This window comes from Carassius auratus, chromosome 2 (genome assembly GCF_003368295.1).
Source record: "Carassius auratus strain Wakin chromosome 2, ASM336829v1, whole genome shotgun sequence".
In the NCBI taxonomy this organism is placed as follows: Eukaryota; Metazoa; Chordata; class Actinopteri; order Cypriniformes; family Cyprinidae; genus Carassius; species Carassius auratus.
Window position 1 is genome coordinate 13,332,065 of NC_039244.1, and position 19,156 is coordinate 13,351,220.

The 19,156-nt window shown below is 36.5% G+C and overlaps 2 protein-coding genes across 3 annotated transcripts in view; both read left to right on the forward strand.

The window, feature by feature from the left end:
• Positions 1-15,265, forward strand: part of LOC113116354 (phosphatidylinositol 3-kinase regulatory subunit gamma-like) — a 32,952-nt gene extending 17,687 nt beyond the window's left edge. For both annotated transcript variants that reach the window (XM_026284470.1, XM_026284480.1), the window contains exons 3-16: positions 2,223-2,315; positions 2,860-2,925; positions 4,189-4,329; positions 4,484-4,682; positions 4,781-4,866; positions 5,638-5,743; positions 5,838-5,936; positions 6,100-6,280; positions 8,053-8,178; positions 8,258-8,400; positions 8,519-8,695; positions 9,525-9,596; positions 9,741-9,914; positions 10,913-15,265. In XM_026284470.1, coding sequence (XP_026140255.1) covers positions 2,223-2,315; positions 2,860-2,925; positions 4,189-4,329; positions 4,484-4,682; positions 4,781-4,866; positions 5,638-5,743; positions 5,838-5,936; positions 6,100-6,280; positions 8,053-8,178; positions 8,258-8,400; positions 8,519-8,695; positions 9,525-9,596; positions 9,741-9,914; positions 10,913-11,102 — 1,853 coding nt within the window. In that variant the 3' untranslated portion in view covers positions 11,103-15,265. The remainder of the gene's footprint in view (positions 1-2,222; positions 2,316-2,859; positions 2,926-4,188; positions 4,330-4,483; positions 4,683-4,780; positions 4,867-5,637; positions 5,744-5,837; positions 5,937-6,099; positions 6,281-8,052; positions 8,179-8,257; positions 8,401-8,518; positions 8,696-9,524; positions 9,597-9,740; positions 9,915-10,912) is intronic.
• Positions 15,266-17,015: 1,750 nt separating this feature from the next.
• LOC113116367 (gamma-interferon-inducible lysosomal thiol reductase-like) lies at positions 17,016-19,121 on the forward strand. Its single transcript, XM_026284492.1, has 7 exons — positions 17,016-17,242; positions 17,582-17,764; positions 18,014-18,088; positions 18,207-18,296; positions 18,389-18,541; positions 18,629-18,697; positions 18,800-19,121. The coding sequence occupies exons 1-7, from the start codon at positions 17,108-17,110 to the stop codon at positions 18,869-18,871; spliced, it is 777 nt and encodes a 258-aa protein (XP_026140277.1). The 5' UTR covers positions 17,016-17,107; the 3' UTR covers positions 18,872-19,121.
• Positions 19,122-19,156: the final 35 nt, after the last annotated feature.

The window sequence follows — 19,156 nt, forward strand, 5'->3', positions numbered from 1 at the left end:
TTCATTTTAATCCAGAAATTAAACTAAAAGGCCACTAGACACAAGGTGTTTTAAAGTCATTGTTTAAATTGTTTAATAATGTATTTCTGAATCAATTAATAGATCCGGACAAAAACAATGGAGACAACCAGACAATAAATTCTGTCCATAGTTCAGTTCAGTAGAGACCGTATGAGTATGAAAGTATGAGTGCCAGTATGTGTAAAACGCTCTTTTAAATTTGTAGTTGACAATTAAATCTTAGTCTAAAGTTGCAAATAAAATGAGCTTAATTTTGTTCTTTTTAATTTTGCTGTGTTACAGAAACAACCTAACCCTTTCCTATTTGTTTAGTATTAACCATGGTTATTACACAGCAAAAATAACTTTTAATTCAAGAATTAAGTTAGGAAGTTTCTGTAATACTTCCCCAGGAAAGCAAAGATACAACAAGGATTAAGAGTAGAACATGGATTCATGTCCGTGTCATGTTAAATGTGGGAGATGAGGAAAGATTGAGGGCGGAAGAGGCAGGTTTCATGTCTGTAAGAGGGAAAAGCGAGCAAAGCTCCATGTTTAACGTGCAGTGGAAAAGTGGAATGTGCTGACATGGCACTTCGTCTGAACTCCAAAATTAATAATCAGACGTGGTTTAGCCTTGCACTGCCAGGAGGCGAAGGCAGCCAAGCTCTGGCCTCTTTGTGGTGGGCCTGAAAAGGAGGGTCTGGCACATGGCCAGTGGGGTTTTGCTTGTTCAGGATTTTTGATTAAATCGTTTATTGTGCTCCACTCACGCAAAGTACCAAGGCAGCTCTTTCTCTAGAAGGGGTGGAATAAGATGGGAGGAAACGTTCATAGTTTTTTTTTCACCAGTAAAAAGCTTTTGTCTTTTATAAATACTTTTTTTTTCTTTGTTTTCTTTGTGCAGTTTCTTTCTATTATCTTTTGCTATGTGATTTTGTAATGCGTTCTAACATCTACTTGGATATTTTGGTTAGTTTTTGTGTTGAAGTGTTTTATGTGTATGCAAGAGGTCTTCAAAGGTTTTAACCAATAGAGCAAGCAAGAAACCATATGCAAATATAAATCCCAAAGCCATCACTCTACCTAAGACAGAGAAGTGGCCTGCGTTGAAAATACCCGATTTTATCGAAGAACCTTTACATTACATCATGTCAACAGGCTTCTGTGCTAGACAGTTGCTGTTTTTGGCAGCTTTAGTATTCCACAAAGGACTGTACATTTAGCACTATATTTAAAAAAAGGTAACAGGCGAGTCAAAGTCAAATTTAAAACATTGGCCTCGGGACAGTGAGTCACAACAGTAGATGGAGAAAGCTGCAATCTTGCAAATCACAATTCAAAGATGAGAATGAAGAGCGCCAGGGTTAATGCTGGTGTTAAGAAACATTTTACTTCAGATTTGGATTTTATATTATATAAGGCACTCTTTTCATTTAGAAAATAAATTGAATCCTATGGTATCCTAAAGACTGAATCTATTACTGTTATTATAAATACAGTAAATATGTAAATCATTATCACAGTGTACACTTCTTATAGAATGAACATGCTTTTAGTTTTTGAATTAAAATGAGTTTTGATAATAATAAATAAAAAAAAGTCAGTGACGTCATATTGAAAATAAAACCTTGTGAAAAGAAGACCATATTGGATAGTTTTGCATGATCTTGTATTATTTCCTTTAAAAAAAAAAAAAAAAAACTTTTTGAGCTACTTATTAATATTTCTTTTAAAACATTTGTCTGCCAAATCAAAGCCATGTTGTGTAGCCAGAAAGCAGGCAAATTAAACACACAACAGGAAGTGATGTCAGATGTTGTGAGTGTCAAAGTCAAAAAGACTTTGAGCTTTTATCATAAAACAAATGTTTGGTGCAAGTTGTGAAATGTCATGTGTGATTATTTTTGACGATGTAAACAGGCTTCTTTTGAAAATATATTTTAAAACTTAAATATCAGTTACATGAACTAAGGTATATAAATTCACATGTATTAAAGGTGTAACATAATTTTTTTTTACCACTTTTTACTTGTTCACACCACATGTTTATGTAATTGAATTAAAAAAAATATAATATTTTAAAAGTATTATAATCGTTTTTAAAAGGCTTTTCCTTTTCAGTCTTGGACACTCTTATTTGTACGAAAAGTTCACAGAATGATATCTTTTTGTAATTGTTATAAGCAGCGTTTTGAGGGAAATTGTCTTTTTCTTTTCAGTTGCTCCAGTCCTGGACTTGCCCAAACAGTCCACACACCCGGAAACTGCTCCTCCTTATCTTATTAAGCTGGTCGAAGCGATTGAGCGGACAGGTAATACTTTTGTGTCACTGAATGTCATGTAAAGGGCTTTTTTGTTTGTTAGAGAGCCTGACGCATGATACAAAGCGCAAATCCAGAGCGAGCAGGAATCCCTGCAGAGCACCTCCAGGCCACAAGAAAGAACGGAAATATTCAATTATTTATTTTTTAAATTGATTAGAATTTTTTATAGATATTTCCACATTGAAAATAATATTGAAACCCGAGGTGTTTCTTATTAGACCATATGGCAGTTATTAACATCCAGATTTCCTCTTTCACTGTAAGCCATCCCTCTCTTTCTCCCCGGAGCGAGATACTGAGCGACGCTTGGACCGTCTGGTTCGACTGAAGCCGTTTCTCACTTCTTCACAGACTAAAGCGAGGCTCAGGGATTCAGCTGGGCTGTTTTCCCAGTTCTCCCGATAGCGTGACTGGATATATTTATATCTCTGGGCTTTTACGTTTAATGTTTAGATGTAACTGCTCCTCTAATCCAAGCTGGCATGGAAGATCTATTTTTGAGAGATGAGCTAACGCCTCAATTTTCTGCTAGGTCTGGACTCCAGGACACTATACAGGACATCCACTGCTTCAGCCTCTGACAGACAGAGCCCCGCTGGTAAGTTTGATCGAAGTTCTCATCCTTTGCCACATAGGTGTACACTTCCTGTGCAGGAGAAGACAGTTGGCTGTCTTTTTGATTTTGATTGTTTTAATGTTTTGTGTGTTATTCTTAGAAGCTGTGAGTCTTTCTGTTCATTTTAGTTTAGATATCAGCTTGCATACATTGCTTAAATATCTGTCTGTCTGTCTGTCTCTGTCTATATCAATCATCGTCTACAAAGAAATACATTTATTTAAAAATATATTTATATTAAGTAATAAATATTTAATATTAAATGAAAGCATTATTGTTTAAAAATAAATCCTAAATAGAAAAATAATTATTTAGATCTATTAATCTATATATCAAGATATTAATAAATACATTTCTCTATTTAAAATATATAATTTATTGCATGTAATATTTATTGTATCATAATATAAAATATAAGCATTGCTTAAATAATTCTGTATATTAAATAAGTGCAATTATTACTCAGTCTGTCCATCTGTATAATTAATATCTGTCGATCGTTCACTTCATAGTGTTTGTGTAATTATTAAAAATATTTTAAAATATTACTTCTTCCAAGATTAGATTTAAAATTAAATTAATGAAGTGTCAGGCTTCTGGATTTCACTGTATATACTATAAAAAAAAAAACTAAGTGATAAGTAGGACTGGTACAGCAAAGTAAAATGTTGTAAAAGGGATACTCCACCCTAAAATTAAAATGTTGTCATTAATCACTTGCCCCCATGTCGTTCCAAACCTGTAAAAGCTTCGAACTTCGAAGCTTCATCTTCGGAACACAATTTAAGGATATGTTGGATAAAAATATTTTTGTTTTTCTTCGCTTACAAAAAGTGTTCCTGTCGCTTCATATAACCCTGAATGCACATCTGATGGCAGATGGAGTATTCTGACCACAACTTTTCATACCTTTTCTGGACCTTAACACTGTTATTTACTTGGCCGTCTATGGGACAGGCTGAAGCCTCCAGGTTTTCATTCAAAATATCTTTAAATTGTGTTCCGAAGACGAACCAAGCTTTTACAGGTTTGGAACGACGTGGGGCTAAGTGATTTAATTACATAATTTTCATTTTGGGGTGGAGTAACCCTTTAATGGTTAGGTAATGTTTACCGGCAATTCCAGGATATTTCTGTAACTCTGTATGAAAGGGATGTTTTGGATTAGATAATGTGTATCTTGCTGTGATTGGTCATTTTATTATATGTGCATCATGATGAGAGCAGACATTTGTCGTTGTGCAGAGCTGCAGGAGTTGGACGTGGGACAGTGGGACATTCATGCACTCTCAGAGGCTCTCGTTCGGTACCTGCAGGAACTTCCTGCCCCCATCATCCCTCCCTCTGTTTATACAGACCTTCAGGCAGCAGTGCAACTAGAATCAGGTATGTGCCACTTTTCACTCATCGGTGCAGGCCCAAAGAGCACCGTTTGTAGAAAGTAACAGAACTCGGCGAGCAAACAGCTCCGAGTGTCTGCCGTGTCTTTGCCTGAGCATCTGATGACCTGTGTGCTCATGGTGATGTCATTCCTGAATAGACGTTTCCTCCGTGAGGAGCCGAGAGCAGCTGCTGCAGGTGCTGGAGAAGCCTGAAGTTCCTCTGCAGAACCTTCTGACGCTGCATTATTTGCTCAAACACCTGGAGAAGGTCTGCCAGGGCGCTGCGCAGAACGGCCTCGACATTCACACCCTCGGCCAAATCTTTGGCCCTCTGTTGATCAGGGGCCCTGTGAGCGGGTGAGCGGATTTTTTTTTTTTTTCTATTGGCTGGAAATTTGTTGCTGAAAAGTAGCATATGTGCAAACCATCTTCATTTCTGTGTGCTTGATTTACAGGTCAGAGGAAGATGAGGGGTTTCCTGCGGTTGCAGTTGAGAGGCTTCTTTTGGAGAGAATTTGGGAACAAGAGCCGACTCCTCCTGGTGAGTCACCGGTGTCATTTTTGCTGTTGTGTATAATAGCCTGTTTTCATGGGGGATTTACGCGGGTAATCTGTGTTTTCAAACCTTTCAAACCATGCCCATCATGATCTGATACCCTTGTGAACGACCCCTATCTTAAAAAAGAAATGTAGCACAATATAGATCCTTTTTTATTCTCTCCAAAATAGTAAATAAAAGAGTGATTTATGAAAGTAGTTGTTTTTCCGATGTTTAAAGCCAAAGTTAATGATTAAGATATTATCTTATTATATGTTGCTATATTTTCACCCAATTTTAGTTATGTCTGTAAACCTAATGAGAAACAGTTTCAGTGAAATAAATGTATATAATGCTTTCCACAGTCAGTTTTTCTTGTTGAAGCAACCGTGGTTAGGGATCTCCCTATGGATGCAGCCTTGGTTACAGTTCAGTAAACCATTTTCATTTCATAAAAAAAAAAAAATGCATTATGGATTTGCATTTAAAAAAAAAATGCCAAAAAAGCTTTATCTACCCTAGTGTGGACTTCAACTCTACTACAGGAGAGAAAACTTGATGTTGTTGTTAAATATCCAGGCTAGTATCTGAAAGGTTGCAGGGCTGATCCCTGAGCGATCACCATTATGCCCTTGAGCAAGACGAGTTGCTCCAGAGACACACGTTTCTATGGTGAAGAAGCATGAAAGTCAGGAAAGCAAATGTTGGCCCCAGTCGTGTGGGGATGAATAAAAATGGATTTATTTGAATCGTAAATATTTGTATCTTATCCAGCTCTCCCTCCTAAACCGCCCAAAGCCAAAGCCATGGCCTCATCTTTGACCAATGGAAACAATGGCTTACTGAGTGAAGCTGAATGGTACTGGGGAGACATTTCAAGGTAAATCACTGACAAAATTACCTATACGGCTGTAATTAAGATAGTCACACTTTTCTGTATATGATGAATCTGTATTTGTTGCCTTTGGTATTAGAGAGGAGGTGAATGAGAAGTTGAGAGACACTCCTGATGGTACGTTCCTGGTGCGGGACGCATCAAGCAAAGTGCAGGGAGAGTATACCTTGACCCTCAGGTGAGCGCCTCCTCAGACCTAACAGTGGTTCGTTTGATATCTAAATGGAGATGCATACTTTGCGTAGGTGTGCTGCTGTATCATTCGTTTGATATGCATCATTACCAAGAGGAATTTCTAACAGAGACCAGAAATGATCAAAGCCTCGTTTTATTTATTGCAGGAAAGGAGGCAATAACAAACTGATTAAGATTTTTCACCGCGGGGGGAAGTATGGCTTTTCAGAACCTCTCACTTTTCTCTCTGTGGTGGAGCTCATCAACCACTACCGGCACGAGTCTCTGGCCCAATACAACGCCAAGCTGGACTCTCGCCTGCTCTTCCCTGTGTCTAAAAATCAGCAGGTATGATTCCTCAAACTGATGGCACATTCTTCATGTTATAGTGGTAGTTCATGGTAAAAAATAAGTATTTATCTTTATTTATTTACCCTTATATACCAAAGCGATTTTTTTTAAAGAATCGTCATATGGAACTTTTTCTATACAATGACTAACTTTCAGTATCCAAAAAAAAAAACATAACATCATCAAAATGTCTTGAGACTTCTGTATCCATTTTTGTTCCCTTCATCTAGTTTTTGAACCCAATGACGTATGTTAAAGGGTCATTTCAGCCATTAATGAAAATTATGTCATTTGACTCCTCGTCATGTCGTTCCAAACCCGTAAGACCTCTGTTCATCTTCGGGACACTGTTTAAGATATTTTAGATTTAAGGCCTGTTCACACCAAGCACGATAACTATAAAGATAACAATAAAGATATAGTTCTAAAAATTGTTCTCAATATTAAAGAATAGCAGAGTCCGCACCACAACTATAACGATAAAGGCACAGAGAAACGATATCGTTGGAATCACTTCCAGAACGATTTTTTTTTTCTGATGAACGATAAAAACATTGCCAACCAATCAGAATCAATCCTGCTGTAATGAGCTCGAGAATTTAAAGCAGCAGACGTGCATCCGCTTAGAATACACAGACAATATCGTTCGCTGGTGTGGACGCTAATATCGTTATCTTTTATAGTTATCGTTCTTGGTGTGAACGTGCCTTTAGTCCGAGAGCTTTCAGTCCCTCCATTGAAAGTGCGTGCAAGGTATACTGTCCATGTCCAGAAAGGTAATAAAAACATCATCAAAGTAGTCCATGTGACATCAGAGGGTCAGTTAGGATTTGTTGAAGCATCGAAAATACATTTTGGTCCAAAAATAAAAAAGTACGACTTTATTCAGCATTGTCTTCTCTTCCGGGTCTGTTGTGAGAGAGTTCACGACGCTTATGACGTGTTTTCTGGTGCGCCTAATAACAAAGATAACACGTTAGCAGCGTCATACGCCAACAGTCACAGCAGTCGCGCTCAATAAACAATAAAATACACTTAAATCATGAATAAAAAACATAGGAAATACTGCATTCAGTATGTTCCGTGCTCAGCATCATTGTAAACTGATATGCTATGCTAGCAGCATCTGCTTGCAGACATTTCTTATGATTAAGGAAAGATACTATAATCACAGAGGAATAATATCAATAAGTACTTAAAGCAGACTGTGGATAGTGTTACGTAACCAATCTGATGCAGTTGTTGAACTTTTTTGATATAACCAACGAGAAACAGAGAGAAATGTCAGGCGCATGTTCTTAAGGGAAAATCTTGTCTAATTACACATTCCAAATTGCAATTTTTGGGAATAAGAGCATATAAAGATCGTGTAAATGATGGTAATGAAATTCAACCCATGCCACGTTGCAGTTAGGTTACCAGTAAGTCATGAAATTACAAATATATTACAAATAAATTACGTATCTGGAATGTCCTTGGCAATCTTACAATGTTAAGCCCCATACATACTAGCAGCATCTTTTGGCTGAGAGGAGAATGATCACATGAGCTCTACTGACTTCTTTCCTATTGGCTGTCACTCCTGAAAGTCGCTATTCATTTGCATAAAGTTGAAGGATTCTGAACTTTTTTTCTGAACGCCCCATCTGGTCGCCAACAGCCGCCATGACTTTCTTATTTCAGACAAATACAACAGGAGTTACATAAAAAACTGTCCTGGCTCTTCCAAGCTTTCTAATAAGCTTATGAACACATCTTGTTGTCTGCAGGATCAGGTGGTGAAAGAGGACAGTGTGGAGGCAGTAGGAGAGCAGCTGAAGGTTTATCACGAGCAGTATCAGGAGAAGAGTCGTGAATATGATGTACTGTATGAAGAATACACACGCACATCACAAGTAGGTTGCATCTCATCTCTCCTGCCCATGCATTTGGATCTAATTAACAGTCACTAACGCTCTGTTCGATCTTTCTCAGGAGCTGCAGATGAAACGAACAGCCATAGAGGCCTTTAATGAGACCATCAAGATCTTTGAGGAGCAGTGTGAAACGCAGGAGCGCGTCAGTAGAGAAAGCATTGAGAAGTATCGCCGAGAAGGCAACGACAAGGAGATTGAGAGGTTCTTCTGTTTTTTTCATTACACATCATTGTACTGTAATGATACAGATGTGTGAATCTGAGTCATGTTTTGGCTATAAGTGGGAAACCTTTTTTTTTTTTTTTTACTGTCTCTTCAGAATTCAGAGCAACTCTGAGAAGCTAAAATCCAGAGTGACAGAGATTCATGACAGCAAGTGTAAGTTGGAACTGGACTTGAAGCAACAAGCCACAGACAATCGAGAGATAGACAAGAAGATGAACAGCTTGAAACCAGACCTCATACAGCTGAGGAAGATAAGGGACCAATACCTTGTGTAAGAAAACCTCCTATATATATATACTTAGACAATAACATTTTGGATTTTTATGTTTTAACAATGTACTTTATAATGTAAACCATTTTTATTTTAACTGAAATGTATTTATTTACAAAACTGAAATGTTGCTAATGTGTCATCATATGAGAAACCATGCTATTGCATCTTAAAATACTTTTTCTGTTTAGATGTATTTTAAAAAGTAATTTCCTGTGACGCAAAGCTGAATTTTCAGCACCATTACTCCAGCCTTCAGTGTGAAAAAAAGCAGGCAAAAGCTCGCACATCAATTTCAACTGGGTGCTCGACCGAGAAACAAGCGGAAAAAGATTTAAATGCAAAGTCTGCAACACCAAAGCTCCAAAAGTATCAAAAAAATGTATTATTTAAATATGTCTTCAGTGTCACATGATCCTTCAGAAATCATTCTAATATGCCGATTTGGTGCTTAAAAAAAAAAAAAAAAAAAAACTTTCTTAGAATTATCAATGTCAACAATAGTGCTGTCTAATATTTTTGTGAAAACCATGATGCATTCTTTAGGATTCATTGATGAATGGGAAGTTTAAAAGAATACCATTTAATGGGTTAGAAGAAAGACACTGTTCAACTTGTGAAGAGTTATTTGTGTGTGAACTGGACTATGCTAGTCAAGTCTCAAGTAAATACAACGCTATATAAAAACATTTTGTCTTGACATTATTTTGTGGTACGCTGGCGTTACTGCAAGCTCACAGTATAATTTATTTTGTTGTAGATTGAGCAGAGCGTGTTTATTCACAGGTAACCATTGCCGATGTTAAAAGCACTGATGTTGTCTTTGCAGATGGTTGACTCAGAAAGGCACCAAACAAAGGAAGATCAACGAATGGCTAGGTATAAAGAACGAATCAGAGGAGTAAGTTCTGTTCAGTTTGTCCTTAGATAATGGTTTCAACTAGAAATCTGAATTTGTATTGCACAATGCACAGTAATTTATATTTTGGGCAGGTACATCACATATATAGAAAAAACAGTAATCATTCCATTTATGACCTTTCAGCTTGTACTCTCTGTTGGATGACGATGACGATCAAGCACATCACGACGAGTGTACCTGGTATGTTGGGGACATCAAGCGCACACAGGCGGAGGATCTCCTGAGAAGCAAACGAGACGGCACCTTCCTCATCAGAGAGAGCCAGACCCAGAAGGGCTCCCTCGCCTGCTCTGTAGTGTGAGTAACGAAGCACTTTGCATCTTATTCAGAACTGGTTCCTTTTTTAAAAAAAATAATGGAACCGAATGTCATTGATAATCAAATCATAACACAGTGTAACCTCATAACAAAACAAGCGATTCTTATGAGTTCAGAACCCATACATCCAGTATAGTCCAACACCCATAATTCAGTTTGTGATTTCTTTGTATTATTGTTTAATATAATTGGATTACATTTACACAGTCTCTAAAAAGACATTTAAAGAGTGCGTGTAAATGCACATTTTGCATGAATTGTTTCAAAATATATTTCATGATTTCTGCTTTACTGGTTACTGTGTATTTCTGTTAAGCGATTGCTTATGGTCTTGATGAATTATTACAGTGTTTACTTGATGTTTATATTATATGTTGTAGACGACTAAAAGAGCACATCATATTTCCCTCATCTTTTTGAATGAGCAGCAAGTAAATAATAAGTAGAAAATAGACATTCCAAAATAAGAGTCCCGTTGCATTTTAGGCTTGTTTATAATTCAAAGACTTGCATCTCTTTTTTATAAAGATATTATTGGTGTTGTAGTTACACATTAAACTGTATCTGCCATTTTTTATTAATATAATAAACCTCTAATGTTATATTGATATATTAGTACAAGCCATTTTTAATACACATGTATTTATTGAATAAAACAATTTGTTAGTATTTTATACTTGTCGTAGCCAGTTTAATAAAAAATATATTTTACAGATACATCATTTATTTTAAGATTCGAATGATATGTTGTTATTTTTATACGCAAGTCTTAAAAAAAGGTCTTGAAACTATTTAATATGGTTAAAAAAACGATTTCCTTTCTCTAAATATTGATTCTTTAATAAGTACTGAAAGACTCATTATTGAAGCCATTTTAAGGAACCAGAAGTGTTAAGAGGAACTCGGAACTGGAATCGTCAAATTCTTCACAGTTCTCTTCTCGAGCTGAGGCCTGACATTCTCTTCTTTTCCAACAGCGTGGATGGAGAGATCAAACATTGTGTGGTTTACAAGACGGCCACGGGTTTTGGATTTGCTGAGCCCTACAACCTTTACGGTTCCTTGAAAGACTTGGTCCTGCACTATAAACACACCTCTCTGGTCCAGCACAACGACTCCCTGAATGTAACCCTGGCCTACCCGGTCCTCGCACAGCAGCCGAGATGAGCACGGCCCAGGACACACATATAAAGCATGATCAAGCACATTATACAGAGCAAATTATACTAACACCGAACTTATATGTTTATGGTAGAGAACAGATAAGCACAGTATATTATCGTAAGTATATACGTATGGCTTTTTTTGTAAGCCCATAGTTTTCCGTATCAATCAAAGTCAGCTGCAGTAATCATTGTAAGATCACAGCTACTCTGTATTTGTTGTCCCGACACGAGAGAGAGGAAAGTGTCACGTGATTCCACGAAAGCTCGATCTAGGGTCTAAGTCCTGGATATTTTCGGTGAGGACACCAGGCCAGGGACGAGATGAGGAATTAACCGAAAGGTGCAGCTGTTGATAATCAATCTTTTAGCTGTTATGTCACTGTGCAACTGTTTGGCAGGTCACTTCTGCCAACCATATGAATAGATTCCTCTTTATGTGATTTGTCCTATAGAAGATGTGAAACAAACCTTTTTATTATTACTATTATTATTATATCAGACATGTTTGAGGGACACTGAAGTCCTTCTAGCTTCTAATCAGGCTCTTTAAAGCTAGTCGTCATGCTCAGAATATATAGCCATCAACAATTGTGTGCTTTTCTTTGAGATATTACACCACAGAGTTGGAAGTCTGGCTTCTTGATGGTTTCTGTGGGCTGGTATCGGTGCTTCCTGGTGCTTTATTTTTGACTCTTGTAACGTGAGAATAATGCACAGCTATAGCGAACTGTTAAGATCCAGAGCAGAACAAAGGTGATCCCAAAGCAACAATGCACGCGTACAGGAGCTTCCACTCGCTTCGAAAGAAAGGTTTTAAGGGGCAAAGCTGGTTATTCAACATGCACAAGCAAAAATGGTACAGACAACCCTCTTGTGATTTTAAACCAGGATATAATTACAGATTTTCGAGGAAATTATCAGTTGGAATATGTTTTGTTTGTAATAGGAAATTAGTCCTAATGTTTGTTGGCCGTTTTGTAACTGTACAAGCCTTAAGTGTTTCATCCTGTGACCTCGGCGTATAGTCAGATGATACATCGTTCTGAACATCATGCAGTCAGCTGGGTAAGAAACGTATGTTTAGTGAGCGATGATTAAATGCTTTTTAGCAAGTAAGAACCTGAGCAGTTTTGTGCTTGCTTATGAAGAAAGTATAATTAAATGAGACATACTTTGACAGGAAGTGGCTTTAAAGTGCCTTCTGCCCATGTGTCCTGGAGGAGCTTTCCTGTGATTGGGGCGGTACAGAATGCTTCACTTCCATAGATTATATATATACTCCCTGCAGCCAAGTTAAGCAAAAGCTAATGTGCTTATCAAATGCTTATTAAAAAAAAAGCACAACTACATGATTTCTTTATTGAAAAAACGAGGATCATCTCATCAAACGCATTCTGTTTTATCATTTCAAATAAAGCGCTTTACTTACAGGTCTGTTGGGAGAATCAAGATAAAGAAGACTATGATAAATGAAAGGACCTCTTACTTGTAATGTTTAACATTTAGCGTTTAAGCTTTTAATGAGGTTTGGTCTTAACCAGTATGCACTTTTGTCAGTTCATTTGAGGTACTTTTTTAACCACAGGAGTCGTTTCATCCATTTTACAAAGTTAGTGTTTAGGCCTGTTTACACCAAGACAAAAATTCATTGTGATAAAGATTTGAATTTGATGAAACAGCTGATAATGTATCTGATCAGAATGACTCAAACATTTGCATGCCATCAATGTGACATATATATATACATATATATACATATATATATATAGACACACACACACAAATAGGTGTTCTTAAAGAATAGTTGATGCAAAAAACCTGTGTATACACCATCATGTTGTTCCAAAAATACTTGAATTTATTTCTTTTGTTTAACACACAAGAATATATTTTGAAGAAAGTTTGTAATCAAACATTTGCTGGTAGCCTTTGAGTTACATGTTTTTTTTTCTTTTTTCTTTTTACATACTATGGAAGTCAATGGCTGCCGTCACCTGTTTAGTTACTAGCGTTTTTTTTGAAATAGCGTCTTTTGTGTTCAACAGAAGAAAGAAAATCATAAAGGCTTGGAATATGAGGTGGACTAAATGAAGACTGAATTTAGTTTTGGTTGAATTAAATCCCTTTATGGCAACCAATAAGATTCAGGCTTTTTAGTCACATGCCCAGAGCCACTGCTGTTACATTAAACTAATTTGTTGGCACTTACAGACAATAGTGTCTGTAGCACAGCAGGGTTTCTTCTTGCGTTTCCATAAACGCCACCTACTGTCAGGGAGAGAAATAGCATTTTCATTCAGCACTTGTTTAGTTTTTTTACGCATTGGTCTAAATAGACATTTTGAATGGAAAAATTGGACTGCATTTTAGTTCCAAACATGAAATTCATCTTGGTATAAACAGGCCTTAAAAAATATATTATTATTATTAAGGCTTCATTTTAACAGGGAAAACAAAACTGAGATACACATCAATTTTTTCTAGAAAACTAGTCAATTTAAAATGCAAGTTGGAATTAAGACTTAATTCAAATCTAGAAACTTTAAAATAGCCTGAATCATTTGCTTATGGCATCCTCATTTAAGATTGATTCTTTTTTTTCCTTCTTTCTTTTTTTGTAAATCTGTCACAAACATTAAAATGGGGAAGGCTTTTGTTTCATAAGCTTGTTTTTTGGTGTACTCTGGTTTGTTTCGTCATTGATGGGATGAAGTTGTTTTGCTCTGATGGTGTGGAGTGGAGCGAGAACAGAGACACTGGTTCTGATTCCTTGACTGTTCTTCTGACTGACAGCAGGTCATTGAGAGCACACAGAACGAGCCAGATGTGACGTGACGAGTTTGGGTGAAATAAAGCAGTGGAGTAAATGCACTATACAAGCACACCTTGAGGTGATTTTGAGTGACAGTTAATGAAGCTTGACAGCCTTTATGAGCAACTGAAATTACACAGGTAAATGACACATTTTAGTGACAAGCTTGTAGTGTCAGTGTGTTGTGATCGTGCAGAAGTGGGTCTGTTCTTTGTCAATTTTTTTTCTTCAACTCCTTTTAAAAGAGAGACTAATTTTGTCTTTTTTTAATTTTTTTTCTTATTGTAAGTAATGACATTACGGATTCAAAGATAAGCTAGCTTGAATATCTCTCTTCCATTTGAGTACAGTTACAAATGTTTACAGTATCTAATTAACCAAATAGAAGATGTATTTTCAGACATGCTCCGTCTGGTCCTGAAAGGAGTCTGTTAGACAGGGTTTCTTGTCTTTTTTTGTGGTTCTGTTGTTTTAAACTTGAAGATTTTGTTTTCATTCTTTGTTCAACAGTGCTCCCTCACCTTGCATATTTTCTTCTGAATAAAAAGTTTAATATGTTTTTTTAGGTTGCAGCTGTGACCCAGAGCAGGTTTGCCGGCTTTCTTCATAGATTTTTTTTTTCCCCATAGCAGACATATTTTTCTTTTTCAAGTCTCAAGTTACATAGAATTTATTAAAATCCAGAAGCAAAGTTTATAATAATTATAGACTGAATTCTAACTTCCTTCTATAGTCTCAGTCAAGAGCAAGAACTAAAATTAGTAGTTTTTTTTCCTCTTCCGTCTTTCGATGACAAGATAGTAAGATACAGCAGGGCCAAATATTTTATAGACATTTGTTTTTGTTCTATTATAACAGAGAATGAAATACATTTTTCATGCATAAAGGGTTATGACATAACTATGGAGGCTTAGTTTATATGTCACAATTCTGTCTTTTTTCTGGCACATCTGAGAGGGGAAAAAGTTGAAATTGCGTAATATAAAGTCAGACTTGTGTGAGATAAAGTATGAGCGAGTTTATATCTCACATTTCCATCTTTTTTCCCTCAGAATTAAACTTGATATATATATATATATTGAAGTGCCATTAGACATTGAGGACGGGGAGCACTGTTTGTTACCCAGTACAGTTCTACTGGATGTTTGTGTGCACAAACTTTATGTACATACTTTATTTCCTTTTACTACTTCTGTTCTATCCAATCTGTTTTTGGGTGCAGATTTTTTCTGTGTACAGTTTGCATCAGTGTTGTTTGTCTCTCAAACAGGTACACAAGCATTACAGAGATATGGCTTTTTAATAGGTAGATGGAATTATTTTTAAGACAATAAAAAGATGGGTCTATTGCATCATCTTGTCTGTTGTCATCACTTTGCTCTTGTGATCTGAACAGCTGTTGCTTTTACAGCGAATGTCATGCTGAAGCAGCAGAAACCCAAAAACTTGTCAATTGTCTTTTGACAAACACTTTGGCATGTTCCCTTACATTACCGGACGGTGGAAAAAATCTGAGAAACTATAGCGCCGACCTAGAGAATGTTTCATTGTTTGACCTACAGCCTGATCAGGATAGTTTTAATCTTGAAATATGCTGCCAACACTTTTATGCAAGGAATAGTTGTTGCTTGGCGCACATATAAAGTGAATGTTCCTTGTTCAGTTCATGAATTACCCTATTTATTCCCACAAATTTCCCAGTGAAGGGAAATTTTCAGATTTCATAGTCAAATTAAACAACCCACATGCCTTGAAAAAACAAGTTAGTGCAGGTGTGTGTTCTATTGTGTTTTCCACAATTGGAGCTAGTGGTGAAAAACTAAGTGAAAAATTACTCACTAGGTAATTAAGAAGAATAAATGCTTTTAAAATGATTCTTTTTAAAGTAGTAGTTCACTTTCAGAATGAAAATTCTGTAATTTACTCAATCTCCACTTGTTCCAAACCTGTATGAGTTTCTTTCTTCTGTTGAACACATGAAAAATGTTGGTATCCGAACAGTTGATGGCCACCATTGACTTTCACAGTATATATTTGTCTACTATAAGTCCACCCATCAATAGCCCATCAACTATTTGGACACCAACATTTTTCAAAATATCAACTTTTGTGTTCAACAGAAGAAAGAAATTCACAGGTTTGGATAAATAGGATGAGTAAATGATGACAGAATGTAAGTTATGCATTAAAGAAAACAGCACATGTCAAACACGTCTCTCAGTCTCAGTCAGCCTCACATGCAGCCTTTCTGTCAGAGCTTCTAACGGGGCGAGCGCGAGCAGCTTTCAACTGAAACTATAAACTATGGGCTAAGAAATAAAACGCAGAAATTATTTAAATGCAAAACAAACACCACAAGCAGCTATTGACAGACCACGAACAGGAAAATGACTTAATTGCTTCATTTTTCGATTCGTTAATGTCTTGGCGGTCTTTAGGTTTTTTTGTTCTTCTTTTTTTTTGTTTTTTGTTTTTTTTACATTTTGGGCTAAAAGTGCATTGTAACGCAAACATTACTGAACATGTACCGTGTAAAATATTTCTGAAAATTGATTAGTAATGCCTTACACTACTGCGTTACACCAAAAAGTAATATGTTACTGTAATGCATTTCTTTTGTAATGCGTTACTCCCAACACGGGCTACACAGAGCTTTGACACGGAAATCATATTTCTTAGCAGAAAACTGGCATCAAATAGCTCTGATGTGACTGTTTACACCAGTCATGAATAAAGTTTACACAGAAACAAGACATTTTCATTTAAAGGTAAAAGTCGTGTAAAATGCAACTCATTTGAGAACCTTCAAACTCAAAAAGTAAGTTTGTCACATGTTGCCAGCTGGGATTATAGCGCCATTCTAGTAGTTAATCTGGTAAATGTAGGCTACTGTATGTGGCAATGACGTTAAATAATTATAATAATAAAATACAGAGTTCCAATAGGGTTTTTTGTTTGTTTGTTGTTTTACTTTAGAAATACAGCCGGTAGTCAGTTTATGTCTCAGATCTTCCTCGTGATATGGTGTAATAAAAGTCTCCAGCATTTACAGAGCATGATTTTGCCGGATTTTAATGACGTCACGTCACTATACACCAATCAATAAGTGGCACCGATGTAGGAGGAAGAGAGTTTAAAATGTAAGACTCGCTCTTGTTTATTCAGAAATCAAGGCAAGCTGGTGAACAGGAATCATGCTCGGCTTTAAAGTGTCTGTGCTCCTCTTCGTTGTCTGTTCTCTGAGTAAATCCAGCGGCAGGTTTCTAAACTCCTGTAGTTATCCACCGTCACAATGGTGCGACTCTCGAGACATTGCAGCCGAATGTGGGGTGAGTGACTCTTGCATTAAACTTAAAGATTCGTCCTTAAATATCAAAACATGAAACGGTTAGGATGTGTTTTTTTTTATTATTATTTCCTTTTGTCGATAATTTAGCTTGCACGAAAAATGAAACTGCATTTGAAGTTGCATTAGAAAGGCACACTGGATATTCAAATCGTCTTGATGTACAGTAACTTAATAGTTCTATTTACACTTCTCCTTTTATGCTCAATGCTGTCTGGGAATTCACGATTTATTTTCTTCTTCTCGTTTTTGGGCATCAAAGAAGGTGGACGCCCGATTGTGAACAAAGCTGAGCATTTCCCTTTATTCTCTTCTTTATTAGGTGTTGGAACAATGCATGAAGTACAACGTAACTAAGTCCACCGATGACAAGGTCACCGTGGGCCTGTACTACGAGTCTTTGTGTCCTGGATGCAGGCAGTTTCTTGTATTGCGGCTCTTGCCTACCTTTGTTATGTTGCAGGACATCATGGCTATTGATTTGGTTCCATATGGAAATGCACAGGTATATTTACTCTCCCAACTGTTGCTCAGACAATTTATCCCCAGTACAGACATCACGTTACTCCTATTTAGATATTATATGACTAGCATCTATATCACTATTTGCACTGTGTAAACGAGATGATATTTACTTATGTTCACACCATGCGAATATAATCTGCACCGTGCAAATAGCAACCAATTTCTTTTAGACATAGTGAAAGTAAGTTGAATGTATGTTCAAATGCTGTTCATTATGTTTTTGCAATAGGAGAAAGAAGATAAAGGGAAGTACATCTTCACTTGTCAGCATGGACAGGATGAATGTCAAGGTAACCTGATTGAGGTGAGGTTTTGCCATTTATTTCACCCTTACAACTTTTTAAAGTAGATTGCTGTTATATTTGGAGGCATCTTGTTTAGTGCTGAAATACAGGTTTTATAATTGTAGTCTTTTCTTTTAGACCTGCTTGTTGAATATGTTCGGAATGGACGCTGTTACAGTCATTTTCTGCATGGAGTCAGCACCAAATGTGCTGAAATCTGCCCAGCCGGTAAGTGGACATATCTATTTTACCTTCTTTTATTTAATTTATTATTTATTGTAAACCCCCAATGCAATGCTAATCTGTACTTCTTATCTCAGTGTTTCGAAGTCTACTTTCCTGATCAAAAATGGGATTCAGTCATGGCTTGTGTGAACGGAGATAAGGGCAATGCATTAATGCATCAAAATGCTGTGAAAACAAATGCTCTGAAACCCCCTCATCAATATGTGCCTTGGATAACTATTAATGGAGTAAGGACAAGTATTTGTTTATTTACAAGGAAAATGTGTTTGTTGAGTGTTTCCTGGTGATTAAATGGCACATTGTTGTCCCTGCAGGAACACACAGATGATCTTCAGGAAAAAGCGATGAATTCTCTCTACAATCTCGTGTGCAGCTTGTACAAGGTTTGTTTAAAAGCCTGTTAGTGTGTATGCTCATTTTACCATTTCTTCTTGTCAATATGAAGAGACTATCACATGATGTCTTCATTCTTTGTGTTCAAACAGGGTAAAAAAACACCTGCTTGTGGTCAAGGGTTGAAGAAGGAAACCAACAGTTACTGCATGAATAATCAATAACTACGATAACAGCACTACTCATGTCTAGAATGATGAGACAATGTATGAAACATAAGCCAATACATGCTGCCATGTATTTGAATTTTTTTACAAATATTTTTTTATCTTTTTGTGTTTGTATGTACATGAAACCATAATTGTGCAGCCGAAAACCATGTACAAACTACAACTGGTGACAAGACAGTATGTTTATATAGTCACATTTTAATACTGTTTTGTATGCATAAAATTAAAAAGCAAATTTCCATCACCTTTGCATTTTTATTCGTTTTTAAGAGCTTGTTG